General features: G+C 45.7%; 1 protein-coding gene across 3 annotated transcripts in view; it reads right to left on the bottom strand.

Moving 5' to 3' along the window:
- Positions 1–13,737, bottom strand: part of LOC141259389 (cytochrome P450 2J2-like) — a 263,707-nt gene that overhangs the window by 159,838 nt on the left and 90,132 nt on the right. For all 3 annotated transcript variants that reach the window (XM_073675295.1, XM_073675297.1, XM_073675296.1), the window contains one exon: positions 13,411–13,560. In XM_073675295.1, coding sequence (XP_073531396.1) covers positions 13,411–13,560 — 150 coding nt within the window. The remainder of the gene's footprint in view (positions 1–13,410; positions 13,561–13,737) is intronic.

Below are 13,737 nucleotides of genomic sequence, written 5' to 3'. Positions count from 1 at the left end.
AGGGTCATTGTCTTGTTGGAAAGTGAACCTTCGGCCAAGTCTGAGAACCAGGGCACTGTGGAAGAGGTTTTCATCCAGGATCTCTCTGTACTTGGCAGCATTCATGTTTCCTTCAATTGCAACCAGTCGTCCTGTCCCTGCAGCTGAAAAACACCCCCATGGCATGATGCTGCCATGACCATGTTTCACTGTTGGAATTGTATTGGGCAGGTGATGAGCAGTGCCTGGTTTTCTCCACACATACCGCTTAGAATTCTCTCCAAAAAGTTCTATCTTCGTCTCATCAGACCAGAGAATCTTATTTCTCATAGTCTGGGAGTCCTTCATGTGTTTTTGAGCAAACTCTATACGGGTTTCATATGTCTTGCACTGAGGAGAGGCTTCCGTCGGGCCACTCTGCCATAAAGGCCCAACTGGTGAAGGGCTGCAGTGATAGTTGACTTTGTGGAACTTTCTCCCATCTCCCTAATGCATATCTGGAGCTCAGCCACAGTGATCTTGGGGTTCTTCTTTACCTCTCTCACCAAGGCTCTTCTCCCACGATTGCTCAGTTTGGCTGGACAGCCAAGTCTAAGAAGACTTCTGGTGGTCCCAAACTTCATCCATTTAAGGATTATGGAGGCCACTGTGCTCTTAGGAACATTGAGTAATGCAGAAATTCTATTGTAACCTTGGCCAGATCGGTGCCTTGCCACAATTCTGTCTCTGAGCTTCTTGGGCAGTTCCTTTGAGCTCATGATTCTCATTTGGTATGACATGCACTGTGAGGTCTTATATAGACAGGTGTGTGCCTTTCCAAATCAAGTCTTATCAGTTTAATTAACCCCTTTACTACCCAAGGTGGTTTGCACATTAATGACCAGGCCAATTTTTACAATTCTGACCACTGTCACTTTATGAGGTAATTACTCTGGAACGCTTCAACGGATCCCCCTGATTCTGAGATAGTTTTTTCGTGACATATTGTACTTCATGATTGTGGTAAAATATCTTCGATATCACTTGTGTTTATTTGTGAAAAAAACGGAAATTTGGCAAAAATTTTGAAAATTTTGCAATTTTCAAAATTTGAATTTTTCTGCCCTTAAATCAGAGCGATATGTCACACAAAATAGTTAATAAATAACTTTTCCCACATGTTTACTTTACAACAGCACAATTTTGGAACCAATTTTTTTTTTGTAATGGAGCTATAAGGGTTAAAAGTTGACCAGCGATTTCTCATTTTTCCAACAAATTTTGCAAAGCCATTTTTCTAGGGACCACATCACATTTGAAGTGACTTTGAGAGGTCTTTATGACAGAAAATACCCAAAAGTGACACCATTCTAAAAACTGCACTCCTCAAGGTGCTCAAAACCACATTCAAGAACTTTATTAACCCTTCAGGTGCTTCACAGGAATTTTTGGAATGTGGAAGAAAAAAATGAACATTTAACTTTTTTCACAAAAATGTTACTTTAGACCCAATTTTTTTTATTTTCGCAGGGGTAACAGGAAAAAATGGACCCCAAAATTTGTTGTGCAATTTCCCTTGGGCACGCAGATACCCCATATGTGGGGAAAAGACACTGTTTGGGCACACGACAGGGCTCGGAAGGGAAGGAGCGCCATTTGAATTTTCGATTGTAAAATTTGCTTGAATAATTAGCGGACGCCATGCTGCGTTTGGAGAGCCCCTGATGTGCCTAAACAGTGGAAACCCCCCACAAGTGACCCCATTTTGGAAACTAGACCCCCCTGGGAACTTATCTAGATGGGCGGTGAGCATTTTGAACCCCAGCTGCTTCACAAATTAATCCGTAAAAATGAAAAAGTATTTTTTTTCCACTTTTTCATTTTTACGAATCAATTTGTGAAGCACCTGGGGGTTCCAAGTGCTCACTACGCATCTAGATAGGTGCCTTGGGGGGTCTAGTTTCCAAAATAGGGTCACTTGTGGGGGAGCTCCAATGTTTAGGCACACAGGGGCTCTCCAAACGCAACATGGTGTCCGCTAACAATTTGAGCCGATTTTCCATTCAATTTGTTAGCGGACACCATGTTGCGTTTGGAGAGCCCCTGTGTGCCTAAACATTTGAGCTCCCCCACAAGTGACCCCATTTTGGAAACTAGACCCCTCAAGGATTTTATCAAGGGGTATAGTGAACATTTTGAACCCAGAGGTACGACACAGAATTTGATAACATTAGGTCATCATATTGAATAAGTTGTCATTAGTCTTGAGCCCAAGTGCTCGCTACTTGAGTTTGCATCGGGTACTCGGGTATGCACCATGTACTGCGTGTGCTCGAGTGACATGCTCGAGTCCCTGCCCCGCATGTTTCACGGTTATTAGACACCCAAAAAAAAAACATGCGTGGATCGCTCATGCATGGCAGGCAATCCCCGCAAAGTTTTTTTGGCCGCGAAGCATATGGGGCGGAGACTCGAGCATGTCACTCAAATACCCACGATACTCAATGCATACCAGAGCACCTGATGCAAACTCAAGTAGCGAGCACTTGCGCTCAACACTAGTCGCCATATCGTCATCTTTTTTTCTTACTTTTGAAAAAAATCTCAACCCCATCACAACCCTAACTCCAGCCCTAACCCTAACCCTAGCACAACCCTAACCCGAGAGTTTATTTTTTACGCCGTTCCTCGTGCAGTATAAGTGATTAGACTACTTTATTCTTCGGGTCGGTGCGATTACAGCGATACCAGAATCATATCGGGTTTTTATGATTGACAGATGTCACACACTAAAAGACGCATTTTTTGTAAAATCTAGTTTTTGCATCGCCATATTTTGAGAGCTATAATTTTTCCATATTTTGGCCTACACAGTCATGTGACTGCTTGTTTTTTGCGGGACAAGTGACGTTTTTATTGGTGCCATTTTCAGGCACGTTACATTTTTTGATAGCTTTCTATTCCGATTTTTGGGAGGCAGAATAAACAAAAACCACCAATTCAGGAATGTATTATTTTTTTTTTATTATTATTATGTTCCGCGTGTGGTAAAATTAATAAGGCAGCGTTATTCTTCGGGTCAGTACGTTTACAGCGGTACCACATTTATATTGTTTTTCTATGTTTTGGCGCTTTTACACAATAAAAGATTTTATAGAAAAAATTATTTTTTTGCATCGCTTTATTCTAAGAGCTATAACTTTTTGATTTTTCAGATGATGGAGCTGTATGGCAGCTTGTTTTTTGCGGGACAAGATGACGTTTTCAGCAGTACCATTTTTATTCATATTAGTCTTTTTGATTGCGTGTTATTCCATTTTTTGTTTGGCAGTATGAGGATAAAGCATTGTTTTTTTCTTCGTTTTTGTTTTTTTTTTACCGTGTTCACTGAAGGGGTTAACTAGAGGGACAGTTTTATAGGTCAGGTCGTTCCGGACGTGGCGATACCAAATATGTGTACTTTTATTGTTTGTTTGCTTTTTTTTCATAATAATATTTATTGATGGGTACATTATATTTTTATTTTTGGTGGATTATTTTTTTTATTTATTTTTTTACAATTTATTTATTTTATTTTTTTTTTTCACTTTATGAGAGTTTTTACACTTTTTTACTTTGTCCCACTGTGGGATTTTCACTTTTTTTATTCTGATCGCCTGCATAGCATAGGGATGGAGCACCATCCCTGTGCTATGCAGGCAGTCAGCGCTGCACAGTGAGAAGACTGTTTGGTCATGCACTGCGCATGACCAAACAATCTTCCTGCTGTCTGGTGACCCGGATGTTGTCATGACGGCATCAGGTCATCATGGCAACACCCGGGAAGCCGCGGCAGACAGCGCTGGAGGCCGGAAGAGGAGGTGAGTATTGCGATCACCTCCCCTTGCCTCCGCAATGCTGCGATCGACTTCAATCGCAGCATTGCGGGGGTTAATGTGCCGGGAGCGGTGTGGGACCGCTCCCTGCACATAGTCCCGGGTGTCAGCTGTGACAATCAGCTGACATCCGGCGGCGATCGCGCCCGCACAGCCTGTGTGCGCGCGCGATCGCCATGACGTATTAATATGGGTCAGGCTCTTAAGTCCCAGGGCACAGACACGTATTAATACGTCATGGGCTGTAAAGGGGTTAAACACAGCTGGACTCCAATCAAGGAGTATAACCATCTTGAGGATCACAAGGAAATGGACAGCATGTGACTTAAACATGGGTGTCTGAGCAAAGGGTCTGAATACTTATGACCATGTGATATTTCAGTTTTTCTTTTTTAATAAATTTGCAAAAATGTCTACATTTGTTTTTTTTTAGTCAAGATGGGGTGCAGAGTGTACTTTAATGAGAATAAAAAATGAACTATTTAGAACGTACCAAATGGCTGCAATGAAACAGTGAAAAATTTAAAGGGGTCAGAATACTTTCCGTACCCACTGTATATCATATAGTGGACACTGCTGGCTGTATATATACACACCATATTTTTCAGATAAGACACTTTCCTCCAAATTTGGGAGGAAAATGGGCGTGTGACTTATAATCAGAAGTAAGCTTGCTGAGGTGGAGAGGGATCATAGGAGCCAGCTCCGCTGCTTCAGGAGGCCTGCGCCTGCAGGAATGGGGCGATGCTGTGGGCCCTGGGCAGGGCCGGCTCCAAGTTCTTCTGGGCCCTGGGCGAAAGAGTTTCAGTGGGCCCCTTTAACACATACCACGATTCCTGATGCACAGATACTGCAGAGATATATAGATATAGTACAAGGCAAAGATTTCACTTCTTACATTACAACATTACATGAGTGATATCTATTGTAAATTCCACAACAGCTCAGAAACCGGAGAATCGCTCCACACAGTATACTGGCCCTCATAAAATGCTCCGTACAGAATACTGGCCCCCATATAACGCTCCATACAGAATACTGGCCCCCATATAATGCTCCATACGGAATACTGGCCCCCATATAATGCTCCATACATAACACTGGCACCCACATAACGCTCCATACAGAATACAGGTGCCCATATAACGCTCCATACAGGATACTGGCCCCCATATAACGCTCCATACAGGATACTGGCTCCCATATAATGCTCCATGCAGGCTGTTCCCCCCACATAATGCCCCATGCAGGCTGTTCCCCCCTTATAATGCCCCATGCAGGCTGTTCCCCCTAATAATGCCCCATGCAGGCTGTTCCCCCCTTATAATACCCCATGCAGGATGTCACACCCCCCTCTTTATAATGCCCCATGCAGGATGTCACACCCCCCTCTTTATAATGCCCCATGCAGGATGTCACACCCCCCTCTTTATAATGCCCCATGCAGGATTTCATCCCCCCATATTATGCCCCATGCAGGCTGTCACCTCCCCATATTATGCCCCATGCAGGATGTCACCCCCCATATTATGCCTCCATACATTAAAAAAAAAAATCAAATACTCACCTCACTTCTCACCTGCTGCCACTGCTCAGGTCCGGACTCCAGCGTCGCCGGCGTCTTCCCGCTCTGCGCTGCCTGTGACGGCTCAGGGGAGGGAGCGGTGGAAAGACGTCATCGCGCCCTCTGACCTGAGACGTCACAGGGTGCACACAGCAGGAAGACAGTGGATCTGCGGAGGCACGGGGAGAGGCAAGTATCCGGCTGCCGGGGCCCTGAGCAAGCGGGGGAGAAGGGCGGGCGCTGACACCGCTCTCTTCCGCCCATAGCCCGGCGGGGTGCCCGACCGCCAGTGCGCCTCCCGCCTGCTCAGGGCCCCGGCACTTGCCCGGCACTTGCCTGTTTCTTACACATTCCTCACATGTAATAAAGCTGTCAAACAGTTGCAAATCATGCACACGGGAGCGATTCAACCATATCACCGAGCAGCTATAAATACTAGGAGCTCGGCCCGAGCATACTCGGACAGAACATACTTGCTTAACCCTAGATGCCATATTTCTACCTTTTATATCTTTATGTTAGAAGCCAGAAATGTGGCAAAAGTCTAATTTTTTGGGGTAAGAATCAACAAGTGGGACACAATCGTGAAGTGGAATGAAATTTATTGGATATTTTAAATTTAACAAATTAAAAACTGAAAAGTGGGGCTTGCTATATTATTCGGCCCCCTTGAGTTAATGCTTTGTAGCGCCACCTTTTGCTGAGATTACAGCTGCAAGTCGCTTGGGGTATGTCTCTCAGTTTTGCACATCGAGAGGCTGAAATTCTTGCCCATTCTTCCCTGCAAAACAGCTCAAGCTCATTGAGGTTGGATGCAGGGCGTTTGTGAACAGCAGTTTTCAGCTCTTTCCACAGATTCTCGATTGGATTCAGGTCAGGACTTTGACTTGGCCATTCTAACACCTGGATACGTGTATTTTTGAACCATTCCATTATAGATTTTGCTTTATGTTTGGGATCATTGTCTTGTTGGAAGATAAATCTCCATCCCAGTCTCAGGTCTTTTGCAGACTCCAACAGGTTTTCTTCCAGAATGGTCCTGTATTTGGCTCCATCCATCTTACCATCAATTTTAACCATCTTCCCTGTCCCGGCTGAAGAAAAGCAGGCCCAAAACATGATGCTGCCACCACCATGTTTGATAGTGGGGATGGTGTTTTGAGGGTGATGAGCTGTGTTGCTTTTATGCCAAACATATCGTTTTGCATTGTGGCCAAAAAGTTACATTTTGGTTTCGTCTGACCAGAGCACCTTATTCCACGTTTGGTTTGTCTCCCACGTGGCTTGTGGCAAACTTCAAACAAGACTTTTTCTGGATATCTTTGAGAAATGGATTTCTTCTTGCCACTCTTCCATAAAGGCCAGATTTGTGCAGTGTACGACTGATTGTTGTCCTATGGACAGACTCTCCCACCTCAGCTGTAGATCTCTGCAGTTCATCCAGAGTGATCATGGGCCTTTTGGCTGCATCTCTTATCTTTTCCAAAGGACTGCAGCAGCCATGTCTCAAAGAAATCCACCGCTTCTCTGCCCTCTGCTTTCTCAGGCACGCCCACAATACGCACGTTATTTCTTCTCAGACGATTCTCAAGATCATCCGTTTTGTTGATTAAATAGTTAGAGTCAGTAGCTGCTTTAAGTGTTTTAGTCATAGGAGTCACAGTATCTTCCAAATTCCCCACTTTGCCCTCTGTTGCAGTGAGGCGCTCCCTCATTTTCTGCATGTCATGGCGCATATGAGATATGTCCACTTTCACAGACCCTATATGTTCAGTGAGATCTGCTTTACTATGTGAGATGGCCAGCAGCACATCCTTTAAAGTGGGCTCACCATCCTCTGCCACTGAGTCAGCACCACTGGTAGCCTGAGCCTCCCTGCTGGGGGTAGTGGTTGTTCTGGCAGCCTGTACTTTCTCTTCATGTGGCTTCCGCTGTATCCCTTTTGCTGCCTTCTCCACCTCCCCCTCTGTTACCGTGCTTTTTGATGTCTGCAAAGTCCGGCCGATGCAGGCTCCTCAGCACCTCCATTAAGTGCATACTTGGAGAGCCGGTCCGCTACCTCCATGCGCTTCTCCCGCTGCCTTGGAGTCTCGGCCACCGCCTCAGAGGCCACGGCGCCATTTTGGTCCTCGTGCTGCGTTGTGCCGGCCGCCTGCCTCAGCTTGCTGTCTCGCCGGGTGATCCTGTGCTGCACTGCAGGTTGCTCCCCCGCACTCCTGAGACCTCAGGCCACCGGGTAAGTTCTTTTAGACGTATTATTTCCCTCGGGAAAGAAGGATTATAAGACAGGGTTACAGGAGCTCCTCTGCTCACATGCCCGGCCAGGCCACGCCCCTTTTGGCTGCAACTCTGATCAGTCTTCTTCTTCGAGATGAAAGTTTAGAGGGACAGCCGGGTCTTGGTAGATTTGCAGTGGTCGGATACTCTATTTCTTACACATTCCTCACATGTAATAAAGCTGTCAAACAGTTGCAAATCATGCACACGGAAGCGATTTAACCTCATCACCGAGCAGCTATAAATACTCTTAGCTCGGCCCGAGCATACTCGGCGAAAGGGTTAATAGAACATACTCGCTCAACACTAATCTTTATGTTTGAAGCCAGAAATGTGGCAAAAGGTAGAAAAGTTCAAGGGGGCCAAATACTTTCACAAGGCACTGTACAGTGCCTACAAGTAGTATTCAACCCCCTGCAGATTTAGCTGGTTTGATAAGATGCAAATAAGTTAGAGCTTTCAAACTGCAAACGAGAGTAGGTTTTATGAACAGAAGCATAAATCTTACAAACCAAAAAGTTATGTTGCTCAGTTGAATTTTATTAAATTTTAAACATAAAAGTGTGGGTCAATTATTATTCAACCCCTATGTTTAATATTTTGTGGAATAACCCTTGTTTGCAATTACAGATAATAATCGTCTTTTATAAGACCTGATCAGGCCGGCACAGGTCTGTGGAGTTATCTTGGCCCACTCCTCCATGCAGATCTTCTCCAAGTTATCTAGGTTCTTTGGGTGTCTCTTGTGGACTTTATTCTTGAGCTCCTTCCACAAGTTTTCAATTGGGTTAAGGTCAGGAGACTGACTAGGCCACTCCAACACCTTGACTTTTTCCCTCTTGAACCAGGCCTTGGTTTTCTTGGCTGTGTGCTTTGGGTCGTTGTCTTGTTGGAAGATGACATTACGACCCATCTTAAGATCCTTGATGGAGGAGCGGAGGTTCTTGGCCAAAATCTCCAGGTAGGCCGTGCTATCCATCTTTCCATGGATGCGGACCAGATGGCCAGGCCCCTTGGCTGAGAAACAGCCCCACAGCATGATGCTGCCACCACCATGCTTGACTGTAGGGATGGTATTCTTGGGGTCGTATGCAGTGCCATCCAGTCTCCAAACGTCACATGTGTGGTTGGCACCAAAGATCTCGATCTTGGTCTCATCAGACCATGGAACCTTGAACCAGTCTGTCTCAGAGTCCTCCAAGTGATCATGAGCAAACTGTAGACGAGCCTTGACATGACGCTTTGAAAGTAAAGGTACCTTACGGGCTCGTCTGGAACGGAGACCATTGCGGTGGAGTACGTTACTTATGGTATTGACTGAAACCAATGTCCCCACTGCCATGAGATCTTCCCGGAGCTCCTTCCTTGTTGTCCTTGGGTTAGCCTTGACTCTTCGGACAAGCCTGGCCTTGGCACGGGAGGACACTTTCAAAGGCTGTCCAGGCCGTGGAAGGCTAACAGTAGTTCCATAAGCCTTCCACTTACGGATGATGCTCCCAACAGTGGAGACAGGTAGGCCCAACTCCTTGGAAAGGGTTTTGTACCCCTGGCCAGCCTTGTGACCCTCCACGATCTGGTCTCTGATGGCCTTGGAATGCTCCTTTGTCTTTCCCATGTTGACCATGTCTGAGTGCTGTTCACAAGTTTGGGGAGGGTCTTAAATAGTCAGAAAAGGCTGGCAAAAGAGATCTTTAATCCACACATGTGAAGCTCATTATTCTTGGTGCCTGAACTACTTCTTAATACTTTAGGGGGACCAAACAGAATTCTTGTGGTTTGAGGGGTTGAATAATAAATGACACTCTGAATTAACTTTTAACGTTTAAAAAAAAAACAAAAAAAAAAAACAAAAACAATATTTGCTGCAGTGCATTTCCCACTTCCAGGCTGATCTACAGTACAAATGTCACAATGCCAAGTTAATTCCGCATGTGTCAACCAGCTAAATCTGCAGGGGGTTGAATACTACTTGTAGGCACTGTATATATTCATCTGAACTAACAGTTCTTCTGAGGACTAATCCTGCTGCATATACTCAGTGGTGATAGCAGGAGCTAGGCAGGCAGGGTTTGTGGCAATGTATACAGTACAAGAGGGTCTATTGCACGTTCTGTCTGCTGCTGCTGTTACAGATAGCCATTGACATAACCCCAGATAACAGGGGCCAGGACTATTTTTTTTTTTTTATCTTAATCCTGATTATTTGCTTAAAAATCAATCCAGAGTACACCATTTTAGTGCTCCAGTTGCTTGTTAGCACTGCGGAATACAGCCAGATCTTTTCCATCATCAGACGTGATCCCATATTACAGCGCTAAAAATACACAAATTTGTAGTGAACGTGGAAAATATTGACCTCCATTTAGAGTTTTGCATCAGTGTGTCAGTGAAGCTATTCACACATGATTGCTCTGAAGAATAGTTAACTACAGGGCCACCATTTAAAACCGTGGGAGTCCGTAAGATGCATCACAGAACTGAGGTTCAAATCCAGGCATTTGCAGTAAACATGGAAAATATTATCCTCCATTTAAAATGGGCAAGGCGCGTGGCAAGGGACAGGGAAGTTGATGTGATGGTGCGTGCAGAGGCCAAGGCTCTGGGCAAGCTTAAATTGTGCCACAACAAACACCCACATCTTGTCGCTTGACCTTCCTGTCCCAATTCCTAGGGGACCACAGCACACCACTATTGAACCCAGAGCAGTGTCAAAAGGTTGTTTGTTGGATAGCAGATAATGCTCCCAGTCACTTTGCCGCCGCTACCACCACCCTGTCTTCCACACGGTCAAGTCTCAGTAGCAGTGAGTTTGGACCGCATATTCCTCACCCTGACCTCCTTCCTCCCACCATGTCGAGTGTCCGGAGACAACTGATCACACACTTGGACACTCAGAAGAGCTGTTCACTTTTCCATTTGTAGATTCGGGCCTCTCGTTCGGCCAGCTTCAAGCGGGGCAAGAGGAGAACAAATGTAGCGATGCCCAAATATTTGAGCAGCCACGGTCACACGACGGCGAGAGTGGGAAAGTCCAATTACTGTCGCAAGAGGTGGAGGATGAGACACAGTTGCCAGAAAATCAGGAGGAGGACCAGGGTGTGAAGTGGAAGACTAGGTGGAGGACGATGAAGTCACTGACCCAACCTGGCAAGGTGACATGGACATGCAGAGTGAGGACAGCAGCACACAAAGGGAGGGAGGCGTAGCACCACAACAGGCAGGAAGAAGCAGTGTGGTGGCCGCAGACACAAGGCGGGCAACCGTTCACCGAAACATCAACACGACAGAAGTTGCCAGTACAACTGTTAGGTCTTCCCGAGTCTGGTTATTTATTAAAGACTCTGCAGATAACCCCAAAAAGGTCATTTGCACCATCTGCCAGGCCAGCATCAGCAGGGGTAGCAAAACTAGCAGCCTGACCACTACCAGCATGATCCAACACATAATATCAAAGCACCCGAGAAGGTGGGCCAAACCACAGGATCCAGAAACAGTGTCTGCAGGTGACACCACTGCCTCTTCCGCTGTTGTGCGTTCACGCCAATCCCCTGTCCATGGCGCAGGCGAAGATTCTGCCTGCCCTGCACACTCTCCTAGCAGCATCAGCAAGCACGTCTTTGTCCGAGCGCAGCTTTGAGTTGTCCTTACCCCAGTCCTTGAAACGCAAGCGCAAATACGCAGCTAATGCCCCACAGGTCACACTACTAAACGCACAAATTTTGCGAATGCTTGCGCTCGAAATGTTGCCTTTTAGGCTCGTGGACACGGAACCTGATGGCAGTGGCCGTCCCTCGGTACTTGGCCCCCAGCCGTCACTATTTCTCCCGATGTGCCGTCCCCGCATTACACAAGGACGTGTTCCAGGACATTAGCCGTGCCCTCAACACCACAGTTACTGGGAAGTCCACCTAACCATGGACACGTGGACAAGTGCTTTGGGGCAGGGATGGTACATCTCGCTGACGACACACCAAGTTAATATAGTGGAAGCTGGGACCCAGTCAGACCTTGGGACGGAACACGTCCTCCCTACGCCGAGGATTGCGGGCCATGGGTCAATCAAGGTTGTCCCCACATTCTACAGCTCCTGCACCACCTCCTCCGAAATAACCTTCATCAGTCACAAGCTGGAAGCACTGCCTTGGCCAAGCAGCAACAGGCTGTGCTGAAGCGAATATGCTTAGGTGACATACCGCATACCGCTGAAGACTTGTGGACAGCTCTGAAAGAGCAGGCAGATCTGTTGCTGACACTGCTTAACCTACAGACAAGCATGGTCATGTGTGATAATGGCCAAAACCTGGTGGCGGCTCTGAGGCTAGGAGAGCTCACACACATACCATGCCCATGTGCTTAACCTCGTGGTTCAGCGGTATCTCAAAACCTACCAGGATCTGCTTGTCAAAGCAAGCGGTGTGTGTGCCCACTTTAGAAAGGTATGGTATGTGATGCCCCGATGCGTTGGAACTGTACACTGCAGATGTTGGGAAGGATTTGTGAGCAGTAGAGGCAAGTTATTGACTACCAGCATCAACACGGCCGTCAGTTTTCAGGTCAGCTTCCACACAAGACCTCAGGAGTGGGCATGGATGTCAGACATCTGTACCATCCTCCAAAACTTTGAAGTCTCCACCAAGATGGTGAGTGATGATGACATCATAATTAGCGTCACCATCTGGCTTCTCTGTCTTCTGAAGCGCTCTCTGCTCAAAATTAAAGAGGATGGATTGCAGGCAGAGCAAGGAACTATACAGGGTGATTCCATACAGCCCAGCTTCACCTCATCCCAACATAGATTGGGTGAGGAAGAGGAGCTAGTTTTCTGTGCTATAGACGGTACTACCAGCACAACTGTCATAATGTCTGTTCAGCGTTGATGGCCTGAGGAGAGGGAGGAGGAGGAGGAGGAGGATAGCATGGTCAGTTGTCCTCTTGGTGAGGACAAGGAAGTCTTGCCTGTTAGCCTGGCTCGCTGCTCACAATTAAAGAGGAGGCACTGCAGGCGGAGCACAATGAGATGGAGCATGGAACTATTCAGGATGATGCTACGCTGCCCATAAAAATAGGCTTTGTGACTTTCAGAGTCCCTCCTTCATAAATTAAACAGGATGTGTATGATCAGGTCTCACACACACCACATGGCAACATAAGGTGATAAAATGTTAAAATGACATGTACTGGTAAAAGTATTTCACAGTTGAAAGCAATGTAAAAGTGCAAAACCACATTAAAAACGCTATGTGTGAACATAGCCCAAGGTGTGGAGGAGTATTTTTTGTTTTTGGTTATTTATTTTGCCTTATATACAAGTCATTACCCTGGAAAGGATGTGCCTTAACCTATTTCCCAGGAAAATCCATATTGATTTCGTTTTTGCATGTTTTATTGCGAGTCCGTACAAGTAGCATAATACTCTGACAACATTGTTCACAGCAGTGACCAGGTAGTCAGAAATGCTTCCAGGGTTCTTCCCCATGCTGTTCCCATGTTATTTGAGCACTGTTCCCATTGATTTCAGCAATTTTTAGGCTCTCTGCAGACCTTTGGGTAGGGCCGCCACATAATGCTTGAGTTTCCCCTAGACTTACATTGGGCTCATTGCTCACATCAAGCATTCCAATTTGCTCGACTCGAACAACGAGTACCCAAGCATTTTAGTGCTCACTCATCACTAGTTTACAAATCATTAGTAAAATCTCCACATAAGCTAAAAAAAAAAAAAATCCAATGAATTACCTTTCTGAGAAAGAAAGACTTCCACCATTTGATGAGCCTCTACTTTAATTCTCCCCTCCAGAACCTTCTTGCCCAAACCCAAGTTACGCAGAATCTTTAGGCCAAGGCGTCGCTGGACTTTCCAATTTTCACCATTAGAGAAAATTATTCCTAGAAAGAAATCACAACCCAATGAAATCATATTTTTTCTATTGTTCTATGTGATAGTACCATTATAAAAAAAAAGATTTTTTTTAAATATTTGAGATTAATAAACTTATCAAATTTAAATTAAATTTTTTTATTAAAGTCAGGACAACAAAACTATGAAAGTATTTCTTTGAGAAA

This window comes from Phyllobates terribilis, unplaced genomic scaffold, assembly GCF_046119375.1.
Source record: "Phyllobates terribilis strain yellow unplaced genomic scaffold, ASM4611937v1 Scaffold_3__8_contigs__length_932513732, whole genome shotgun sequence".
NCBI classification, from domain to species: domain Eukaryota; kingdom Metazoa; phylum Chordata; class Amphibia; order Anura; family Dendrobatidae; genus Phyllobates; species Phyllobates terribilis.
The sequence above is the reverse complement of the archived record's forward strand: the minus strand, read 5'-3'. Positions and strand labels throughout refer to the sequence as shown.